At 45.5% G+C, this 24,187-nt stretch overlaps 2 protein-coding genes across 4 annotated transcripts in view; both read right to left on the bottom strand.

Moving 5' to 3' along the window:
- Positions 1-589, bottom strand: part of LOC123623331 (SREBF chaperone) — a 57,456-nt gene extending 56,867 nt beyond the window's left edge. Inside the window, exon 1 of one of the 2 annotated variants that reach the window (XM_045530382.1) lies at positions 420-589. The gene's annotated coding sequence lies outside the window, so the exon portion shown is untranslated. The remainder of the gene's footprint in view (positions 1-419) is intronic. The other variant, XM_045530383.1, reaches the window with a different exon arrangement.
- A 9,476-nt stretch (positions 590-10,065) lies between these two features.
- On the bottom strand, positions 10,066-23,101 carry ELP6 (elongator acetyltransferase complex subunit 6). 2 transcript variants are annotated; one of them, XM_045530377.1, is made up of 8 exons: positions 22,428-22,480; positions 21,991-22,105; positions 20,286-20,364; positions 19,170-19,240; positions 16,176-16,294; positions 14,562-14,763; positions 11,855-12,001; positions 10,066-10,625 (listed from the first exon to the last, which is right to left on the bottom strand). In XM_045530377.1, exons 2-8 carry the CDS (start codon positions 22,042-22,044, stop codon positions 10,497-10,499), a joined length of 801 nt encoding a protein of 266 aa, XP_045386333.1. In that variant the 5' UTR covers positions 22,045-22,105; positions 22,428-22,480; the 3' UTR covers positions 10,066-10,496. The 2 variants fall into 2 exon arrangements, with proteins under 2 accessions (XP_045386333.1, XP_045386331.1); XM_045530375.1 differs by having other exon boundaries at positions 21,991-23,101.
- Between the last annotated feature and the right edge of the window lie 1,086 nt (positions 23,102-24,187).

The raw sequence follows: 24,187 nt of genomic DNA, 5'->3' as shown, positions 1-24,187 counted from the left end.
ACTAGAAACCAAACAGGACCCAGCAAGGAAGCCACATGCTGCCTCTCAATCAGATCGTCCAAAAGAGGCAGGCGTGGACAGCATGCTCTCCCCCGCACGCTGGAAAACCCAGACAGCCCCAAAGCAGGTTTTAGAAACGACAGCTGCCCCGGGCGGGCGACTAGGCCAGGGGATGCGACTGCGCGAGCCCCTCTCCCTGCAGCAGGCTCTCGGGGCGCGGCGGGAGGGGTGGGGACGCGGCAGCCCTGGCCCCTAGCAGGGATGCAGCCTCCCGGGCCGACCCGCAAAGCTGCCGGACAGCGCCCACTCCCGTGCACCCTTGCCCCAGGCGGCCCCATCCCGGAATTCCCGAGTCCGCGCGGCTGGAGGCCCAAGCCCAGGCCTGCGGGCAGGAGCCGTGGGGACGCGCGAGGCGGTACCTGTGGCGACAGCAGGACCCAGGCGGCGGCGGCAGTGCCAACAGCGGTGGCGGCGGCAGGGGCAGGGCGCGGCGTGCGCGCTCTCGGACCGCAATCCGGTGCGTGGCGCCCGCCTTCTCCCTCCAAGTCGCCGAGGGCCCGCAGAGCTCCCCGCCCCTTCACCTCTCACCTCCTACCTTTCCCCTCCCGCCCGGCCGCCCTCCGCACGTGCGCCCAGCGGCGTAAGCATGCGCAGTGCAGCCCGCTCGCGGCTCCCGCTCGCCCCCTGGCGGACGCCCGCCACACAACCCCGAGGGAGGCCTCGGGGGCTGTCCCAGGCCGGGCGGGGCAGGAAGCCGGGCGGGGTCAACAGGCCCGCGCCGGAGCTTTTGACAACACGTCCTGGAGAATCACGAAGAACATGCACAAGATGCTCGTGTTCCCTGTTCCATAACAGCAAAAAATTAGAAGCAGCCGAGATAACACCGCAAGTATAGGTGGGTTGAATAAATTATGTCGATAAACGAGTTTCTCCACGGCCACTTAAATAAGTTTTATCCTCGTTTGTATAGTGGCCGAGTACAAAAGAAAAAAAAATTAAAAATAAGTTTTATGACTGCAGACTGCAGTTGAAAGACGTTCTTGAAAGATGGTTCTAAACAAGCTGAAGAGTATGATCCCATTTGTGTTAAAAACAGTGCAAGAAGGGTCCAGGGTGATGCTGTGTGGTCATGGTTACCTTTGGGTGGGAGGATTATGGGTGTTGCGGTTTTTCCCATTTGCTGATCTGCATTTAACCGTTTTGCACATGGACCAGGTATTTGTTGTAATAGCAGTAGCTACATTCATTGAGTGTTTACTCTGTCAGGTGCTGAGCTGAGCACACTGCACACATCTTCATTTGGTTTTCCTGAAAGCAGGAGGTAGATCTTGTTTCCGGGTCTCACAGAAGGGGAAGGGGCCCACCCCATCGCTTGCCCAACCCCAGGTACCGCCCGTTGCGTTTGTCAGTAGACCCACTCGCCGGGAAACCTTGATCACACCACGTCATGCCTTTGCTGGACCTCAGTCTCGGAATGTCAGGAGTCAGTGTTGCCCTTACCCTGCTGCCCTGGAGGCGCTCAGACACTCACCTGCACCCACCCTGGGGCTACCTGGACAAAGCAGCCTCTGTTCCTGCCCTAGAGGGCACCAGCGCTGACAATGCAAAAAGTACAGAAGTAGTCACCTATGCAATGTAGAAATCAGAGATGGCCCTTCTGGCTGCTGCAGCCTCTTTGCCCTCCTACGCTTTCTTCATAGAGTCTTACGCTTTCAGTCAACCCGGTTCCCACTGACTCTGAATTACCTCTCCAAGGCTGCCAGTCTGGCCTTCTTCCTTGCCTACCATGCTGTTGTCATGCTGTTAAACAATCTGGGGGTCAAGCATGGTGGCCTGTAATCCTAGCACTTTGGGAGGCCAAGGCTGGTGGATCACTTGAGACCAGGAGTTGGAGACCAGCCTAAGCAAGACTCCATTTCAACAAAAAATAGAAAAATTAGCCAGGCATAGTGGCACATGCCTGTAGCCCCAGCTACTTAGGAGGCTGAGGCAAGAGGATCACTTGAGCCCACGAGTGGGAGGCTGCAGTGAGCTATGATGACACCACTGCACTCTAGCCCAGGCAACAGAAGGAGGCCCTGTCTCACCAAAAATATAAAATAAAATAATGGGGACAATTGGCCTTAACCCAAAGTGACCTTCAAGATTATGCCTTGTATTCAGAATTGGCTTTTGGCTTCAGATGGGAAGTGTTATTCTATAAAGAAAGAAGCCAGGCATAGTAGCTCACACCTATAATCCTAGTGCTTTGGGAGGCCAAGACGAGAGGATCACTTGAGGCCAGGAGTTCAAGACCAGCCTGAGTACAACAGCAAGACCCCATCTCTAAAAAAAAATGTTTTAATTAGCCAGGCATGGTGGTGCACACCTGAGGTCCCAGCTACTCAACAGGCTTAGGCAGGCAGATAGCTTGATCTCAGGAATTAGAGGTTGCAGTGAGCTATGATCCTGCCACTACACTCCAGCCAGGGCAACAAAGAAAGACTCTGTCTCAAAAAAAAAAAAAAAAGAAAGAAAGAAAGAAAGAAAGAAAGAAAGAAAGAAAGAAAAGAAAGGAAGGAAAGAAGGGAGGGAGGGAGGAAAGAAAGAAAGAAAGAAAGAAAGAAAGAAAGAAAAGTCTATTCGTTTTTTTAAATTTTCTTATTAAACCTACCATGACCCTACAGGACCAAGTTCCAACCTCTTTCTTTTACTGCCAAGTTCCTAAAAACAATGTGGTTCCAACTGGTGTGTGACTGTAGTCCACCTAGCTACTTGGGAGGCTGAGGCGGAAGGATAGCTTGAATCCAGGAGTTCAAGGTCACCCTGGGCAGCCCCATCTCTTTAAAAAAAAATAAGTGGTTCCCAACTTACCTCACAGCATAATCACCTAAGAAATATTAAAGTTAAATCAGAGTCCTCCTGAGCTCTACCCACTGAACCAAAGTCTTTTCTTCAGAAAGAGTCAGGAGCCTGTCTTTTAACAACTTCCATGGTAGCACTAGCCAGACTATCTTGGGAACTGGTGTCACCCCCCTTACTTACCACCCCTTCCCACACAACCCTCCACCAAACATGTGTTTGCAGGAGACTGACCCTCAGCAAAGTCTGGACACTCTTCCCCAAACACAAGAGGCTCCAAAACTGACAAGAACCTAGCTATAAGTACCTCTGTGCCTTGACCCACAGGTAACAATCCTCCACTACACAAGGAAGACCCACCAATAGCCCTGTGGAGCCTCTGGGGGAACTGAGGCTCATGAGCCCCTGGTAAGTCTGCTACAGAATGCCCCCCATGGAGCAGAATGAGGTGGCCATGATTTTATGGCTTCTCCCACAACATTTTAATATGAAAACAAAGAAACATTGAACAAACTATACAGCAAATACCCATACACCCTAGATTCTGCAGCTGTTAATGTTTTGATTAGTAGCTCATGTCTAAAAAAATCTATCCCTTTATCCATCTATCAATCCATCTTATTTTTTATGCATTTCCAGGTAAGTTGCAGATACCCAATATTGCAGACATTATTTTACATATAATAATTCAGATGGAACAGCTCCATGTGGCCCTAACTAGCCAGTTCAACCTTCCTTCAGATTGTTCCGCATAAGAAAGACAAATTCAAAAATTTTAAAAATTAAATGGAGCCTAGAAATCATCAAGAAATGGTAACAATTCCCAGTACTTGAGTTTCTACCCTGGGCCAATTCTCAAACCTAACCTTAATTAATCCTCAGGACAATCTTGAAAGATAGAGACTGAGTCTACTTTACAAATGTAGAAACCTTCCTTTACAGAAGGGAGATGTGCCCACGGTCACTATGAGAACTGACAAGGCAGCCTCAGGTTGGGACCCAAGACCCCAAGTTCCAGCTCACTGCCCCATTGCCTCAGCCCGTCATGATCGCAGAGAAGGGCTGTTTCACAGAAACATAGTTCTGTATTTGCAATCATCTGCTCTAGGGATGGTGCTCACAATGAGTTAAGCATTAGTGACAGCAGCTGACAACAAGATAGGGTGGAAAGAGTTGCTTCAGGGACACACTCCTAGATTCAAATCCTGGTTCTGACACAAACAGCAGCTCTGTGGCTGGGGGAATTAACATCAGAGAATCTTGACTTAGGAAGCAGGTTCTAAGATGCAACCAAGAACACCAACCTCCGTGGCTTTTGAAAAAAATTTAATTGGGAGTGTGAACACATGTAAAATGCCTAGATTCCAGTAAATGGTAGCCACACTAATGACCACAATACAGTCACTAAAAAATATTTAGGCTGGGCATGGTGGCTCATGCCTATAATCCTAGCACTTTGGGAGGATGAGGTGGAAGGATTGGTTGAGGCAAGGAGTTTGAGACCAGCCTGGGCAACATAGTGAGACCCCATCTCTACAAAAAGAAATACATAAATAAATTAGCTGGGCATAGTGGCTCATGCCTGTAGTCCAAGCTACTCAGAAAGCTGAGGTGGGAAGATTGCTTGAGCCCAGGAGTTTGAGGTTACCATGAGCTATGATCAAGCCACTGCACTCCAGACTGTGTGACAGAGCAAAACCTTGTCTCAAAAAAAAAAAAACCAATAATAATAGTTTAAAATCTCAAAGTTGCATTGATATTCATTCAATGTCTTTATTACCCCACAAATTCCTACCATGTGTTAGAGACCAGGGATACATTAATTCCCTTCACTAGAGAAGTTAACTGTCTTAACGTGAACCTTTAAACAAACTTTACAGGCAATGTAAGGGTTATTACAGAAGTCATAATAGCCAATAGGAAAGACCAACTATTGATTGTTGGGTTTTTGCCAGAGACAGGCTTTACAATATGTCATCTCACATAATCCTTGTGATGATCTTTATAGGCAGGTAAGATAAACCCCATTTTAAGGATGTAAAAACTGTAGCACAGAGAGCTTTAACAACTTACCTGAGGTCACACAGCTGGTAAGTTGCAGCAGCAGCATCAAATGTTGATCCACCCAACCCCAAAGCCCCTGAATGTCTGCCACTGAGCTTCCAAATGCTGTGAGGGAAAGGTAATTGGTTGGCAGGAAACCAAAGAGCAGGCTATTTGAGTAGAGCCATGTAGGGTAAAAGTTTGCCAAATGATAAGAACAGCAGCAGTGGCTAATGCTTAAACCAGGTACTAGGCCTACTTTATATGCCATCATTTACTGATGCTGACAACCCCAATAAGCCCCCTGAAATGGGCACTCCTATCTCCTTATTTTGTAGGTGAGGAAACTGAGGCCCAGAGAGTTGAAATAACTTGAGTAAGATCACTATAGTCAATTATTTCAGTGTCTGCTTCCCTACAAGCAGATCATACACACACCCCTGCCCACTGTCAAGTGGCTGTGGAACCTCCCCACAGGGTGAGTGCACTTACCCTCTCCATTGTCAGCCTTGGCCCCGGGTCTTACTTTTGGTAACAGAGTGTGAATGAACATGACCTACACCAGGTCTAGAATAAGTTTCAAGAGCCACTGCTTGTGTGAATGACCCTCTTGTTCCTTCTCGTAGCCCAGAGAACAAGTCCCATATTGGGACTGTTCCTTCCACATCCTGGGTCCCAGGATGAGAAGCCCCATGGAGAATGTAGGCCCTGACATGCAATGTAAATGAAGGATGTTGGGATTTGGGGCCTGTGTGTTACTACAGCAGAGCTGTAGGTGGCGGAGTCAGGATCCTAACCTTAACAGGTATTAAGTTAAATACCATAAAATTCACCCATCTTAAGTATACAATTCAATGATTTTTTAATAAATGTATGGTGCAACTATCATCACAATCTTATTTTACAACATTTTCATCACCCCAAGAAGAAACCTGGTGGAGCCCATTCTCGCTCCCAGGCCCAGGCAATTACTAATCTATTGTCCGTCTCTACAGATTTGCCTTTTCTGGACATTTCATATAAATTGAATCATATAAGACATGGTCTTTAGTATCTGGCATGTTTTTTGAGGTCATACACGTTGTATAATGTATCAGTACTTCATTCCTTTTTTATTGCTGAATATTATTCCACTGTATGGATGTACCACATTTTTATCATCAATTGATGGACATTTGGATTGTTTCCACTTTTTGGCTATTAAGATAAACACTGCTTTGAACATTCACATACAAGTGTTTGTGTAGACCTATATTTTCATTTCTTTTGGGGAGATACCTATGAATTGAATGGTTGGGTCATATAGTAAATCTCCATTTAACATTTTAAGAGACTGCCAAACTGTTTTCCAAAGTGGCTGTACCATTTTACATTCCCTCTAGCAATATATGAGGGTTCTAATTTCTCCACATCCTTGCCAAAACTTGTTACTGTCAGTATTTTTACACAGCCATTTTACTGGCTTTGTAGTGGTGTCTCCTTGTGGTTTTAATTTGTATTTCCCTAATGGCTAATCATGTTGAGCATTTTTATATGCATGTTGGTCATTCTTATGTTTTGCTTTGGTGAGATATCTATTCAAATCTTTTGCCCATTTTTTACCTGGGTTATGCATCTTATTATTATTAAGTTATAAGAGTTCTTCCTATATTCTGGGTTTAAGTCTCTTATTGTATATATGATTACAAATATTTTTTCAGGAAAACAAATAGAATGAGTAAATATTTCAGAAAAAAAACCACTAAAACTTACACAACAAAGAAAGTAATCATAAATAAAGACTAATACAAAGAAAAAACTTTTAATTACCTCCCAAAAGTTACCTAACCTTGACCTACGGAAGTCCTAACTTAGAATTAAAAGCATTAAGAATTTCAAAGTGTATGAAAAACAGTAAGTTCTTCAACATGGATTATGAGGCATACATTGTTCTAATGCTCAAACCTGGCCAGGCGCAGTGGCTCACGCCTGTAATCCTAGCACTCTGTGGGGCCGAGGCGGGAGGATTGCTTGAGCTCAGGGGTTCGAGATCACCCTGACCAAGAGTGAGACCCTGTCTCTACTATAAATAGAAAGAAATTAGCCAAAATAACTAAAAATAGAAAAAATTAGCCGGGCACAGTGGCGCGTGCCTGTAGTCCCAGCTACCCAGGAGTCTGAGGCAGGAAGATTGCTTGAGCCCAGGAGTTTGAGGCTGCTGAGCATAGCTGACACCACAGCACTCTAGCCCAGGCAAGAGAGTGAGACTTTGTCTCAAAAAATAAATAAATAAATAATGCTCAAACCTGATAAAAATAATACAGACACATAAAAATTATAGGTCATCTTCACTCATGAATACAGATGGCATAATATCACAGTAATAGGTAAGTCTTTCTGTATTTTAATAGATAAGTCTTAATAATAAATTTTAAAACTTTAGCAAGCCTAACACAAACAGGAGGTTAAAGAAAATACAATGAATACCAGTAAGATAAGACACAGAGGAATTCAAGGCTTAGATTAGAAAGAGCAATGTTGTAATGCTCATCACATCCACAGGAAAAACACTGCAATTACCTTGATGAGACTGAGAAAATCTATAGAATTAAATAATGATTACTGATTAAATTCTTAAAAAAGGGGGCAATAGATTGAAGACGAACATTTTCTCAGCCTCATCAAGAATAGCAACTTCATTCCAGTGAGGACGAAAAATACATTTCTGAGTCCTGAAGAGCTAAGATACTGTCATAGACAAAATAGGAACATTACAAGGTCTTGTTCAAATACCTCCATAAATTCTCCCCCAACTAAAAAGCAAAAACAAATAAAGGGGGAAACAATTGCTCTTTCCTGTGAACATCAGCCTCACATTACTTGAATCATTTTTATGGCCTGCATCACCTTCTCTACTGCACCACACTGCAGATGCCTTTAGGATTGGTTTTTGGTGGGTTTTTTTGTTTTGTTTTTGAGACAGTCTTGCTCTGTCACCCCAGCGAGAGTGCAGTGGCATCACCATGCAACCTCAAACAACTGGACTCAAGCGATCCTCCCACCTCAGCCTCCCAAAGTGCTAGGATTACAGGCATGAACCACTGCACCCAGCCCCCTTCTCTGTTTTATTTATAACACTTACCATGGTCTAATTCTACATATATCACTTCTCAATTTTGTTGATTGTCTGTCTCCTCCACTAGAATGTCAGTTCCATGAGTTCCTTGAGTGACCTGTTTTGTCAGCATTCTAAGGAAACAAGTAGTTGTCCCCAATCCCAAATAGGAATAGTATATAAAATTCATGACAGCATAATTGATAACTATAAAAACCAGAACCTAGGCACCCACAGAATATCTAAGCAAATTAGAATATAATGACACCATAAAATGCTGAACAGTCATTAAACAAAAAAAATTTAGTGAAAGCATTTATAAAACTAAGTGAGGAAACATGATAGCAACATCCGCATCATGTAAAAAATGGTGCCTTGCCCATTCAAAACTGTAGCTCAAATGAAGCTTGCATAAATGCTGACATATCAATAAAAAAATCATTAAATTCTTTAATAACTACTTTCTCTTTAAGTTACTTATACTCATAATTTTCAAATATTCTATGAGGTCTGCAATATTTTGAGAATAAAAGCAACTACTGTTTCAGTGGGATAACCTACGCAATAGTCAGTATGATTTGAGAGGAAAAGTGATAAATTTTTCCCTTTTACAAAGACACAAAATGTAAAATTTTTACATTTCATTTAAAATTAGGCCGGACACAGTGGCTCACACCTGTAATCCCGGCACTGTGGGAGGCCGAAGAGGGAGGATCACTTGAGTCCAGGAGTTCAAGCCTGCAGTGAGCTATGATCACATGATTGCACTTCAGCCTAGGTGACAGAGCAAGGCCCTGTCTTTAAAAAAAAGTTAAAATTAAACAGCAAATCTGAAAGTTCCTCAGTATACTTCAAAATAGCATTGTTTTTTCATTTTATTTATTTTTAAGATAAAAATCATTGTGGTATAATTCATATACCAAAAAATGCTCCCATTTTAAGAAAATACCCCTGGTCACTCTGAGGTGACCTTGACTGAAGGACTGAGTGGGACCAGTTGTCATCTACAGGATGCTAAGGCAAGAGCTCACCTCCTGTAGTTTTGACAGGTAAGGAAGGCACCAGCTTCTCACCAAGGCCCCATCCTGCCTGCCAAAAAGAGCATCCCTTACTCCTCTCACCAAGGCCATACACACTTGCGCCCTCTAAAGGGCTTCAAGTGACCATGGCCCTGGTGCCAGACCATTGACAGCTAGGACTTGTCAGCATATGGGTAAGGCACCACAGAAACAGAAGCCAAAGGGTCACACCTCTGGTTTCCAGTCTGCAAGTGTGGAATTTGGAGTCATGTCCCATTACCTACAGCCTGCTCTACAGCCTTGCGTGTGCTTCCAAACCTCTCTAAACCTGTTTCTTCACTGGACTTAAAGGCAAAATACCTCTGCAGGATGAAGATGAAAATTAAGAGACAGGCTGGGTGAGGTGGCTCACACCTGTAATCCTAGCACTCTGGGAGGCCGAGGCAGGAGGCTTGCTTGAGCTCAGGAGTTCGATACTAGCCTGAGCAAGAACGAGACCCTGTCTGTACTAAAAATAGAAAAATTAGCTGGGCATCATGACATGCACCTATAGTCCCAACTACTCAGGAGGCTGAGGCAGGAGGATCACTTGAGCCTAGGAATTTGAGGTTGCAGAGAGCTACAATGACACCATTGCACTCTACATGGTGTGACACAGCGAGACTCTGTCTCATTAAAACAAAACAAAGCAAAACAAAAAAAAGGCCGGGCGCAGTGGCTCACTCTTGTAATCCTAGCACTGGGAGGTAGAGGCGGGTGGATTGTTTGAGCTCAGAGAGTTTGAGACCAGCCTGAGCAAAAGCGAGACCCCGTCTCTACTAAAAATAGAAAGAAATTATATGGAGAACTAAAAATGTATATAGAAAAAATTAGCCGGGCATGGTGGCGCATGCCTGTAGTCCCAGCTACTCGGGAGGCTGAGGCAGGAGGATTGCTTGAGCCCTGGAGTTTGAGGTTGCTGTGAGCCAGGCTGATGCCACGGCACTCTAGCTCGGGCAACAGAGCAAGACTCTGTCTCAAAAAAAAAAAAAAAAAAAGAGTAAAGACACAACCCAGAGGAAGCCCCGATGTGGGAACTTAATACCTTATTCCAGCTATGATTATTCTAGTTATCACCCTGGACACCTGCCATCCGGGACTATCTCCTGGCTGGCACGTTCATACCCACTCTGGCTCTAAAAGGCACAACAACCAAAAATGGGCAGTTGGGGCTACAGTGTATTTATATGAAGGCTCCAAAGGACCCCTTTTGCTGGGATTCAACATCCAGCCTCTCTCTCGGCAGAGGCAGGGTCATGCATGCCTCACTGTTTCTGAACAGGGCCCAGGGGGGCCAAGGCACACCATCATCCCACCATTCAACCCTCCTTGAGTCACAGCAGAGCTGCCAGTCCAGCCTGTAATACTACTACGAAGGTGTGAAGACCCATTCCTGCTAGGTTGCTTTATCTTCCACATGCGAAAACAGTCCAAGGTAGTTTCAGCCCCCCTAAATCAGGTCACAGAACAGCAGGAGACATTCCTTTGGCAAAAAAGGACACATTCTTGTCCTGTATCTTATACTGGTAAGTGAGGCTCCGATCCCGCTGGGCTGTGGGCTGCGATGGCCTCCTCCACAGGATCCTCAGCTACAGAGACAGAGAAGAATGAGAGAGGAGCAGCCACCCTGAGCACCCGCTCCACTGTGAACCCCACCCTGCCTTCTCTGTGACCTTCAACGGAGGGGTCTGTGAGATCGCAGTCAGACGTGCCATGCAGCAATGGGACCAACTTGAAAAATAAAGCTCATTACCAGCTAATGAAAAATAAAGGTTTCCCCCTCCATTACAATAGCCTTATTTGCTCATTACAGAAAAATGTGAAAGAGAAAGAAAAGGAAGGGGAAAAGAAGTCCTCCAGAGAAAAACCATTATAGTGCTTTATGTATTCCCCTTTGGTCTTTTTTTCTGTGCCTGGTTTTATAATTGTTGGCTAGACTAATTTTTAAAATCACTTTAGGATTTGTACATTCAATGCAGAGGCTCAGGAAGGCTAGACATTTTTTTTGACGATGTTTCACTGACTAAAATGCTCTGGGGGACTGGCTTGAGACCGCAGCTGCCCAGCACGCCCTTTTGTCATGTCCTCATGGCACGCCACAGGCACCATAGACACAGCATTGCTCCTCTGCTTTATCCACCAGATCTGCCTCTCAATGACTCTGGGCCAAGACTCCCAACCACCCACACCGAGTGAAGAGTGGTCAATGTGAAGTTAACCTGGAATCTGTGGCAGAGGCTCAGGGGATTCCAAAAGAGAAGATTTAGAAGGCACAGAACCAGACAGCAGCCCCTTCAGAGGGGTAGAACCTGGCTCCCCTTCCCGGACAGCACTCTCAGCGTCTGCCCAGGTATTCCAACTGTTCTGGTAAGAGGTAGCAGTGGCAGCAGCAGCAACCCTCGTCCATGGGTACGGCCTCCCCAAGTGCTTATTTTAAAAGGAGCAGTGATGACCTGAACATACAAAGCCCACTGTCATAGTGCAGGGGAATTCTGCAGATATTTGATAGCATGGCACCTGCATTCCACTCTAGACAGCTGTCTCCTCTTTAGGAGAGCTTCACTTTGGTCACAAATGGGACCACTGTGGAAAACGTGCAGTGGTCCATGAGGCAAAACACCATCTGGAGCAAGTCTCTGACTTGCAGTCACACAATTTCTGAGGTTTCTCCTCAACCTGAAGGAATATCCCAACCAGACAATCCCTCAGGCCCAATAATCTCCGCCGCCCCCCCCCCCCGCCCGTGCAGTCTGGACTCAAAGGCACAGGGGTCAGCAGCTCATTGCCCAGTGACCCCCTGACCCCAGCCCCTGTGTACCTGCCCATGCACGTCCCTGCAGAACCCGGTGGCCAGGCCCTCAGTCCGCAGGATCAGGTGGCTCTGATGACTGAGGCCATGCAGCAGGACGTCATTCTCCTCATCCTCAGCATCTCCACTGTCATGCACAAGAACCACCATGTTGCCCTGCATCAGACACAAGATGGAAACCTGCTCCTTACTGGAAGGGACACCCAGAGTCAGGGAGCACCAGCCTCTTAGTACCTCCACTCCCCTGCACATTCTCTCAAAGATCACCCTCTCTGCTGCCACTACAACCAGCCCCTTTGTGGGAAAAACCTCTACCTGGGCTCCTGGACCCTCATTCCAATTATCTACTCCAACCTATACTTCCAGTTCAATTCATCTAAACCAAGCTTACCCTGTGGTCTTCAAAATTAGCTAACTCCTGAGTTCCTGAATGTTGTTACCATTCTGCCAGGCACCAATTTATCCAGTGAAAAGTTTCTGAGCACTTCCTGTGTACCAGACTCCACAGTGGGGAAAGGGACAAGGGATGTGGGCTCTGGAGACAGACAGATGCTGATAATACAGGATCACAAGGCCAGGAGAGAGGGAAGCATGGGGTGCTGGAGGAATACAAAGAAGAGGCACCCTGTCTAGCCCAGAGGAGCAGGTCAGGAGGTGGTCACATCTGAGCTGAGTCTTGAAGGGCAAGGAGGGGTTAGCCAAGCAGAAATGCAGGGGAAGGGCAACCCCACTGAAAGGTGAGAGCTTGAATAATAAGTCCTTCTTATTGTGATGAGACTAAGAAATGAAAAAATAAAATAAAATAAAAAATAATAAGTTCTTTCAAAGGAATACTGCTCAATTGTCAAAAAGAATGAAGTGGATCCATGTGTTATTTTTGGGCAATGGACAACACAATATATTGTGTGTTATTAAATGAAAAAAGACATACCAAACAGTATGGGTGGCAAGTTACCGGTAATGTAAAGAAAAATGCAGGGAGACAAATTACATACAAATATGTTCATAACAGCATAGACTCTCTACAAGGATATAGACATTGGAGGGAGGGAGATAATTAGAACTTTTTGCTAAAGGATCCTTTATACTGTTTCTTTCTTCTTCTTCGTTTTTTTTTTTTAACCATGCCCAAGCTTTACTTTTTCAACTAAAAGAAATATTTTTACAAAAGAAAGGTAGTAGCAGGTCACAGACCAAGCTGAGCTACAAAAGGTGGCTTTTTTTTTTTCTTTTTTGAGAAAGGTCTCACTCTGTCACCGAGGCGAGAGTGCAGAGGCATCATCATAGCTCGCTGCAACCACCAACTCCTGGGCTCAAGTGATTCTCCTGCCTCAGCCTCCCAAGTAGATGGGATTACAGGCACATGCCACCATGCCTGGCTAATTTTTCCACTTTTTATAGAGACGGGATCTTGCTCTTGCTCAGGCTGATCTCAAACTCCTGACCTCAAGTGACCCTCCCGCCTCGGCCACCCAAAGTGCTAGGATTACAGGCGTGAGCCACCGCGCCCAGCCCAGAAGGTGACGTTGACTACTTTTCTCTCACCCCCAACCCTGAATGTGTCCTTCAAGCCCTTTACATTTCCTCCTCCTTCCATTTTCTCCACATCATCCTGGTTCCTGGCCCTGTGAATGTAGCTAGGACAGCCTTAGAAGTTCCCTGAACACAGCTTTCAGGCAGGACTTTGCACACAGGAAGTGCCCAAGAGGCAATGCTGGATACCCACACCCCTGGCTAACTCATTCAGCTTCTCCCTCTCAGTGCTCTACACACTCAGCCTGACCACACCAGGCCAATGTCCACACATTCCTACAGGCTGCATCATGGCATACTAAAGAGTGGCTACCATGGGCCAGACACTGTGCTGGCATGTCACAAGCTTCATCTCACTAAATTCCTGTGAGGCAGACATCACAGCCATTCCTATTTTATGGGCTGGTCTATTATTATTGTTAAAAATCCTATTATGGGCTGGGCTCTATTATGCCTCGACTTTGGGAGGTCGAGGCAGGAGGATCACTTGAGGCCAGGAGTTCAAGACCAGCCTGGGCAATAGCAAAACCCATCTCTACAAAAAACAGAAATAATTAGCCAGGTGTGGTGGTGCATGCCTATAGTCCCAGCTACTCGGGAAGCTGAGGCAGGAGGATTGCTTAATCCTACAAGTTTGAGGTTGCTGTGAGCTATGATGAAGCCACTGAGTTCTAGTTCAGGCAACAGAGCAAGACCCTGTCTCACAAAAAAGAAAAAAAACAAACAACAACAACAAAAAAAACACTCTATTATGGCAAAAATCTCTATTTTTGTCTCATAATTTTATAATAAAGGTAACATTTTATATCCTGTACTTGTATTGAATTTACAATTTTTTAAAGTAGTTATATCCATTATCTTAGGTGATCTACAAAATACACTCAGGGATGATAATAACTTGGCCCAGAACACATGGGCCACGTATGGCACAGCTGGGACTGTGGCAATACCACATGTGACCAGCCCCACTGAACACATCCCTTTATATGTGAGGGCTTTATTTTTTAGTAATGGCAAGTAAGAGGGAGGAAAGTGTGTGGATCAAAAGATTTCTGAACCTGCCAGAGTAAAGCCAAAACCCCAAGCAAATAAATAAAAAGATCACGGCAAGCAAGTGAGGTCTGGACCAGTTTGAGCTCTTGGAGGTCACAGGTGGGAGCACAGAAAGCAGTCCCATTAGTACCTTTAGTTCCCAGCACACGGTGGCTCGGCAGTAGTGAACAAAGTCCAGCACAGCCACCGCCCCCATGCCCAGGCTCAGGAGCAAACTGAGATCGTCCACCAGCAGCACTGGGCACCTCCACGCAGTCTCTCCATTGTCCACAGGCTTCAGGGCCTCCCTCACAAATTCAAACAATGGTTGCAGGTTCCCAGGGCTGGCCTCCCTGGAGAGATAGGACAAGTCACCAGAGTTCATTCTCTCTACAAATATTTATCAGGTACCAAGTGGCACCACAAGAGGGGGCTGGGGGAAGCCAAGAACCATATCATAGTCCTTAGCATCAAGGGGTTCACAATCTAGTTGGAAAGGAAAGGCATGGACAGGTGCAGGAGTAAGTTTTACTTTAATTCAAATATTTCCTGAGGCTACTAGGTACAAAGCACTGTGCTAGAAACTGAGGGTCACAAAAACAAACAGACCCCAGGGCCCTTAAGAGAAACCAAACAGCCTCTCAACCCAAGAGCTTAAGGGATCTAGAAGATTAACTTGGATCGGGCAGGCAAGAGAAGCCTTCCCAGGAGGTCATACATGGCTATAAAAAGTTAAACTGCAATTTGGGTGCCGTGGTGGTAAGGGGCAGTGGTCTAAGGGCTGCTTGCATGCAGCCTCCATCTTCCCCACTGACTACCCCCAGCAGTCACTTCCCAGCAGTGGGTGCAGGAACAGAGCACAGGGCCCAGGGCAATTGCCCCACTGCCTCACGCTCCAGGGCTGAGTCCTGGCATTGGGTTATCTTCACTAACAAGGACAACAACTCCCCACACCTTGGGATGAGGAGGTGTAACCTGCCCCTGCATTCAGATGAAGAAACCCCAGAGGTGCTAAGGGACGTGTGTATGCAGTCACACACACAGGGTGAGGGAGCATGGCCTCCTAGCCACTGCATAAAGGTGTGTCTGAGAGACGAGACAGTAGGGAGGGTTCCTGTGTGGACTCCTTTGTGGTTGAGGATGAACAGCAGCCAAATGAGGAGGCCGCACAGAGCCAGGTTTCTGGCTGATGTTCAAAAAGAACAAAAAGCAGGAAAGACAATCTCAGATGCCTGATGTTAAATATCAAACCAAGGGACAAAAAACTTTTTCCTAAAGGTCCAGAGAGTAAATATTTTAGGCTTGCAAGTCATATGGTCTCTGTCTCAACTGCTCAGCTTAGTCGTTGTAGGGCAAAAACAGCCAGGGGCAATATGCAAACAAACGAATGTGGCTACATTCCAATAAAACATTATTTACAAAAACATGGGGCTAGCCCCCAGCCTGTTATTTGCTGACCCCAGTCTTAAGCCAAGATCAAAAGCAAAGGTGTAGACTAGGGATCTGAGCCAGGGTTAGAAAACAACAAAGCATATTACTCTGCCATCTTCCCAGCAAATGATCCTTTCTATAGCTTTTGGGACAAATGTACACCTTCAGCCCCATGATAAGAGCCAAGGGCTTTTGATAATGCTGCAACACCAAGTGAAGAGCTAACTCCTAAAGCCAGTTCTGTCCTCCCACACATGAGAAGACATCACACCACAACTTTGCCTGGGCCCACCTGCCAAGTGTGCAATTCTGGGCTGGGCTGAGGCTGACTGACCTGAGAAACTGCAGCGGGTGTGGCTCCTCGTGAGCCTGGAAGAAGACATCAGTTGAGGACTTGAGACCCTCAAGGAACACAAGCTGTCCACGTTCCCGAGCCAAGGTCAGGCTGACACCCTAAACACAACAAAGAGGAGAGTAAGATACCTTGTGCTTTGTGAGGAACCCATCAGAAAGGCCAGATGCCAGCTCACAAAAGGGCACAAGACGTATTTCAAACTCTGCAAAAGTGTACCTATCCACCCTGCATATGGACTTTGTCTTCCTTCCCCTGGGTGCTCCCATTCCACAGTCCTCATTCTGTTTTCAGATGTGTATTTTCATTTAATTGTCAAATTTTTTTAAAAAAACTTACATTCTTTTGTTTATATATCTATTTTTATGATTATCTAATACTTGTTTTTAATTTACAATAGTAATACAAAGTTTCATTTCTAAATGCCTGTATTTATAAAATTAAGTACATTTTAAAGCAAGTAAGAAGTAAATAATATTAATAAGACAGTGGGAGGCCAGATGCAGTGGCTCACAACTATAATCCCAGCACTTTGGGAGGCCAAGACAGGAGGATTACTTGAGGCCAGGAGTTCAAGACCAGCCTGTGCAACACAGCAAGACCCCATCTCTACAAAACATTTCTTTAAAAAAATTAGCTGGGCATGGTCCCAGCTACTTGGGAGACTGAGGTAGGAAGATCACTTGAGCCCAGGAGTTGAAGGTTACAGTAATCTATGATCAGGCCACTGCATAGCAAGAACCCATCTCTTAAAAAAAAAAAAAAGGAAAGAAAAAACAAGACAATGGGTGAATGATCAAAGTCTGGAAAATGCTGCTGTAGGAGAAAGAGCCAGACTTTTGGCTTTGTTTACCTATCACTGACATGGGACCTCAAGGTTGTTCTGAGGTTTTAAAGAACACAACTCATGGAGTACAACTGTCAGGCTGCCTGAAATACAATAAGAACTCATGATAAGTAAGTTTTCTCTTCTCTTTTCCTTGAACCAAAGTGTTCCCATGAAAGGGCAACATGAACTCTTGATGCTCTTCTAGTTCAGGGGTCAGCAAACTTCTTCTGTAAAGGGCTAAGTAGGCTTTGCAGGCCATACAATCTCTGTTGCATACACTCATCTCTGTTGTTGTATAGTGAAAAGAGCCACAGACAATTTGTAAATGAAGAGTATGGCTGTGTTCCAGTAAACTTTGTTTTTAAGAAACAGGGAATATAGAAATTTAGTCCTGCTCTAGATGAGGACTTCTTAAATATGGTTCTTTGTCAACTACCAACCAATTAAAAATCCCTTGCAATACCTGATTAAAATGCAGATCCCTGGGCCCAATTTCAGACCTCCAGAACGAAGGCAGGTCCCAGGATCTGCATTTCAACAAACACCCTAGGGATAGTGATGCATTCTAGTAATAAATATGCAACCCATTGCTCCATTTGTGCAGAAACAAGTCACATGGAAATCTTTAGACTGTCCATGCCCCTAGACCAGGTCTCAATTGCTCACTCACACACCAAATGCCCAATGTCCTCACTATCCAACACCATTTGCTCCAACAGCCACCCCTGACAGAGAAAAAGACTCCTGATCTTCAGCTTTGTTCATGCTCATCACCAGTCTTCTTATGTGAATATAATAATATGCCACGAGTATGGAAGCTCATACCCTAGTAGTTCACATGCTAAGTACTGTGCATGCCATTCTGGCCATGTTGATGATGAATAAAAAGTAAAAGAAAAAGTAGCCAATCTGGACACAGCTTTCTCACCCAGAAACACAGATGCTATGGCCACAGAGAAATGCTTTAGAAACGGAATGTGGCGGGGCGCGGTGGCTCACGCCTGTAATCCTAGCACTCTGGGAGGCTGAGGCGGGTGGATCACTCGAGGTCAGGAGTTCGAGACCAGCCTGAGCAAGAGTGAGACCCCCGTCTCTACTAAAAATAGAAAGAAATGATCTGGCCAACTAAAAATATATATAGAAAAAATCAGCTGGGCATGGTGGCACATGCCTATAGTCCCAGCTACTGGGGAGGCTGAGGCAGTAGGATTGCTTAAGCCCAGGAGTTTGAGGTTGCTGTGAGCTAGGCTGATGCCACGGCACTCACTCCAACCCAGGCAACAGAGTGAGACTCTGTCTTAAAAAAAAAAAAAAAAAGAAAAAGTAACGGAATGTAACATGTGTTCTTGACATGACTGTTCTCCCTGAGCTCATGTCCCAACCTCAGGAACTTCTTCCTTCTCTGCAAAGGATGGGAAAGAGAGAGTCTACTGTTCTCTCACCCCCTTATTTACTTTTCCCCAACAGAGAAGAGGCAGTGACTTGGCCCAACACTAAGACTGGCATTTTTAAACATCACTGCTGATGGGTGGCCTGCTTCTCTCCTTCTCTAAGGGTGGCCTGTACCCCGCCCACAAAAAAAAACAGCCCATCTCCCTTCGGCTCCCATTTTTCCAGGCAGTAAGTAAGTCCGCCTGGTCATAGATAATGGCCCAGGCTAGGTCAGAAGTTCACCAGCCTCTTGGCCATCTTATTCTTTTCTGCCTGCATTGATGAGGTGAGGGGCAAGCAACAAAAGTGCCTCTCCCCACACTGAGATCTCAAGCCCTAGACTTAGGGAAAGACAGTAGGAGGCACCCAAATTCACAGCAGAGTAAGGTGCAATCTCCAACCCAGCAGAATCAAGATTAAAGCCCACACTGAGAAGGAGAAACCCTTAACTGGTCCAGAATCAGTAGAGAAGTGTTTGATTAGTTAACATCTACAAACAGCAGGCCTCATTCTACAAATTCTCAACTAATAAAACATGCTGAGATGCTGCCATGGCTCTTCAGATAAGGAGTTCAGAATCTCAAGATTTCCTTCTTCCTTCTTTTGCTAAGTCCTCTACAACCCAAACAGGAAAGCCCAGCCTTGGACCATGCTCACATGTGCGTGACACATGTACTCACTCAGGGAACCTCACCACAGAGTTCTAAGATACCTACCAGCTTCTGTCCCACGATGTTGTAGTGGCTGAAGGACTGGATGAGTGCCACAAAGCAGACTTTACAATTAGCTAGAAAACAAAATAAAATGATTTTTAATAAATCTACTTACAACCAGTCTCTCAGACTTCACACCTCTGGAAACAAAAGCACTGAGGCAGATCTAGAGACCCAAAGGCCTTGCACCCTGACATACCCAATTTGATTCTAAGATGTACTTTTTCTTATTTAAGTTATGCCTATTTCAATCATTCTGAGATGTATTTCTGTCTGATGTATTACTAAGTAGTTAATTTTATTCTACTGTAAATAAATTATGTCTTTTTTTCTGTTTATTGTTGGTATATAGGAATACAACTGATTTTTTAACCAGTCTTTCTTTTTCAAATGTTTTAATTTCTTATTTTTAGTTATTATGGGTAAAACTGGTCTTTTATCCAAGAGGAAATAAGAGACGCACAAAGAAGCGCCAGCTACTTGACTGAAACTTATTAATTCTAACAATTTATCTGTAGATTCTCTTGCTTATTTCTAATGCTGACAATCACATCATCTGACAAAGAAAATCACTTTCAAAACTGAATTATTATTATTATTATGACTATGAGTGCCAAACGTCTAGCTTGTATCCCAGCCTTGCAAAGTACATGCTCAAGGAGAATCCACTAATAAATGAGTCTTTTTTTCATTTGGCTATTTTCTTTTCCTAATCTATTTCCATATGTAAACTGCAGTGGCCATGTTCTTTAGGAAGCATCTACTACCACAGCCAAGTGTCAACAGTGCCAAGTACCCGGAGATCTGAAGATACTTAAGAACTAAGGAGCAACTAAATCAGGGGGCCACAAAAGGACCTCCCTGAGGCAGTGCCTGCACAGTGTGTGGGGAAGGGGAAGATAGGACATGGAAACAGTGAGCACATGCCATTCTTTGGCAGGGTTGGGGAAGGAACAAGATGGTCCAGTAATCTGTTACCTAATAAAATGATGCCCTGGTTACCCAAACACCAAAGCCCTGGCTAGTAAATGCTATTCTCATTGCTTCCTGAAACAGTTTTGGTTTTTGTTTGATTTTTTGCTTTGGGTTTCTTTTCTACAGCATCAATGAGTCCCATACCTTTGAGGTAGAAGGAGAGAAAGTGGTGCACAAGGAAACTGCCATCTGTCTTGGCATCACAGAGTAGAGTCAGTTTCCCCTGAAAGTGACAAGGAACACAAAAAGGTGAATTAGACTCCTTGGAAAAAGGTCAACTCAGTGTAGACATCTAGTCAATCAGATCTACCCTAAATTAATACACCTACAGAGTGTAATTTTTAATGATATATATGCTAAGTTTACTCATAAAAGAAAATAAGTTAAAATTATGCAAAAATCAATTACTAAAGTTATCAGTATTAAGTTACTCATGATAGGTAAGCATACCTCAGCCTCCACTTTCTCAAGGCAAAACAGAATAAAATTCCTTCTCTTTCTCACTCCTCACCTTAGTAATCAGGAACCAGTCTTAGGGAGAATTAGATCCTCAACAAAGGATGCTTTTACCATCAGACGACAATGAAAACTGTCAGGATTGGAAGGGACCTTCAAAAAGGTTTTCTGATCTAACTTCCTATTTCGAATTCTGATGCCATTCTGTCCTATACGGTAGGTGAGAAGAGAGGCAGTAGTTGTTGATGGAGACCTACAACAAAATTCTCCCAATGGCCCAGCTTCAGTCAGAGCTCTGATCTTGAAGATCCCTGGAAAGACCTCTAAAGGTGGTCTCTGCAGTGCCTGGTTGCCCTGCTCCAGCCATCTCTAGTTCTGTGAGTGAGAGGGAAAGTCAGGATCCCGTGGTACCACACATGCCACTTCCTTGCCATGTGACCTTAGGCAAGTGCCTATCTTCTCTGGGCATTCGTTCTTTTCACTTATAAAATATGAAAGATCGCACCGGCAGACCTTGAGGGTTACTCCCAGTGCTGTCATTCCCTAGTGCCCACTTGAATCCTCCATTCCCTCACTCTGAGAACTTTGAAAGTGCCAGCAGTAATTGGCAAGGTAATCAGAGCCACCTGGAGACTTGGACACACTGCTGGGCAACTAAATTCCACAAAGATCTACTCAGAGTTACAATTTGCCTGGCACTATGGGTCATAAAAAGGCTTTACACACATGTATCCTGGCTGCCTGAAGGAGCCTACCATTTCATTAGGAAGACAAAGGTTATGAAAAAAGACAAGATATGCTCTTGAAAGGGGTAACCTCTGCGTTAAAGTGCGAAAGATCTGGAGGTGAGAAGGAGTGGAGAAAACAGTAGCCGGGCTGTGGTGCCGAAGGTGGACTTGATGCAGCACAATGGTAGCTGCTTGCAGCTTTGCCCAGCTCAATTAGAGACCACGAGGATAAAGCGTAAGAGGAGGAGCAGCGTTCAATACAGCATGCCGAGTGCTCCGAGGTGGTTAAGCATCTGTTCCCATTAGGATGGCGGAGAATCGAACTCTCCTCTGGGCTCCTAGGATCCCCCACCCAGTGACCCCGCGCAGGGCTCCCCGGTACATGTCTGTGAATACAAGCCAACCCAATTATCGAACATGCTTCCTAGGGACTTTGAAGGCACGCACAGCCTCTCAGAGCATGCGAGAAGGTCTAGAGGCCCACCTTCAGCGGGCGCAAGTCTCCAGCTCCAGCCGCAGTCGGCCCACCACGGACTACAACTCCCAGGCGCCCAGTGCCCGCGGCCTCCGCGCCTTTCCCATCGGCTCGGACGGGCCGCGTCCCGGATGCAGTAAGCCGCCACGCTCCCAGGACCCGCCCCCTTCCGGGCCGGGCGACATCTTACCTGCTCCGCCCTGTCGGGGGTGATGTTGAGAAGGTTATTGAGTTCCGGGAACATCCCGAGCTCCAGGAACTAGCACTCTGGATGAGAAGCTGAAGTGCCGCCGAGACGACGGAAGCTGGAGAGCGACATAAACCCACGAGCACCAGTCTCGAGCGAAGGGGCGCGCGTGCGCAATGCCACCTCTAGGAGTCTCCGGCGGCCAATCAGACGGGCGCCTTGTTGGGGCGCTGCTGGCGCACGCGCGTCGACGCGTATGACGTCGACGGTGGTGGGGGGCCGTGGCCTGTGTGGCTGCCTGCGGTCCCCACGAGCCAGGCTAGTTCCTGGTGGGTCCGCGAGGCTCCCGACTCCTCCTAGTGGCCCCCAAGGTCCCGCGTGACCGGGTCTCCTCCTCCTCCCCTTAACCTCTCTCTTTGCTCAGCCCCAGGCCGCCGTACCTCCACAAGTGGCTCCGTGCTTCCACAAGTGGCTGTCCACAAGTGGAGCCTCGTCTGTGTGCCCCACACTGCTAGGAGCTTGGGCTACGTCAGTGAAGGAGACAGGCGAAGATGCCTGCCCTGGCGGAAGCAGAAAACAAGCATAATAAACACAGATCATATCTTGAACACTTGTATGGAGAAAAGCAAAAGCAGGATAAGAGAGTAGCAGTGGGGATAGGGGTATGTTTCAGAATTAAAGAGGTTGTCAGGGTAGGCCTCGCTGCGCAACTGTGATTGGAACATGCCCTGTATGCCCTCTCCTCAGGGCCTTTGCACTTTTTCCTTCTTCCTAGACTGCTCCTTTTCACAGATACTCAGCCAATTAGGAAGTCCACCACTTCCCTTAGGTCCTTGCGCAGACGTCAGTTTATCCATGAGAACTTTCCTGAGCACCCTACTTAAATCACACACTCTCCCTTCCCGAACACTGCTTTTTCCTTGCTTTTATTTTTTCCATAACATTTATGTCTATTATACTGTATATAGTTTTGTTCTAGCTCAGTCAGCCTCACATCACCAAGGACAAACATATAATTCCACCAAAGTCAAGTTTATTGACTCATTGCAATGAAGGAGATAGATAGCACACCAGTGTAGTCCTGGGGCCTGTCACAAGAGGAAAAGTTTGCCATGTGATTTGGGAAGGGGTGGAGTTCAGGTGAAATTTAAATGAAGCAGTGTTTTGATAGACTCAAAGCAAAGCACAGCTGTGTGTAAAGGGGTCATAATCTGGCCTGGACTGCAAAGTGGCCCCAAGGTTCTGTTTCTGTGGAAACTACAAGGTTAAGATAGATGTGGAATGCAGTCACTTATCTGAAGCTTTGCATATGGGATGGAAATTGAGGCTGCTTCTCTGTGTCAAGGTGACTTAGATCCTGCACCCTAGAATGGGATGTTTGATGCTTACTGATATGTGAGAAAGACAAAAACAGCCACTGACTTCCAAGAGTTGGCCTGGCACACACAGCTAGGTCTTGGTGTTCTCCTGTTGAGCATAAACAATTTCACAAAACATCAACAGACTGATTGTGATGGATCAAAACAAAACTAGACCACTCTGTAATCTTGTTGACTACAAAACATGAACATTGTCCAAGCCACAAACTACCAAATATCTCGTTTCCCAGGTATTAAGAGAAGTGCTTCTTTACCAATTACAGCTTTAGCCTGATACAAGTACTTTATCAGATACAAGCTTTGCAAAGATACCTCACTATAGATAAGATTTATTAAGATGCCCCATCATAGAATTCACCCCACTTTCTGACAGTTTCCATTCCCGAGCAAAACTATGAATCCTTAAACCCTCCCCTAAATCACCTAAGAAGCCCAAGTCCTATAATTATTATCTAACACTCTCTTAATGAATCGTCCCACGATTCCCTATGGCATGTATTCTCCCTTACAGCAATGAGTAATAAACTTAACTTTTTCAACAACAGGTGTGTTCCTAGTGGTTGTTACCTGGAGTAATTGACATATGATTTCAAACAGCAACACTTTCATTTCAGAGAACAGAGTTTTTTAGTAAGAAAGCGGTAGTTGCTCAAAGAAAGGGATTATTATGAGACTACAGCAGGAGCATATCCTTGAGAAAAATGTTTGCTGTTAAAGCTGGCTTTATCTCTGTTGATGAATAGCAGGACATGTTTTTATAGTTTGAGCTAATTTTACCTTTCTTGTTTATTTAAACCTTCATACTAGAAGGCAGGAAGACT

This window comes from Lemur catta, chromosome 18 (assembly GCF_020740605.2).
Source record: "Lemur catta isolate mLemCat1 chromosome 18, mLemCat1.pri, whole genome shotgun sequence".
Taxonomy (NCBI): domain Eukaryota; kingdom Metazoa; phylum Chordata; class Mammalia; order Primates; family Lemuridae; genus Lemur; species Lemur catta.
The sequence above is the reverse complement of the archived record's forward strand: the minus strand, read 5'-3'. Positions and strand labels throughout refer to the sequence as shown.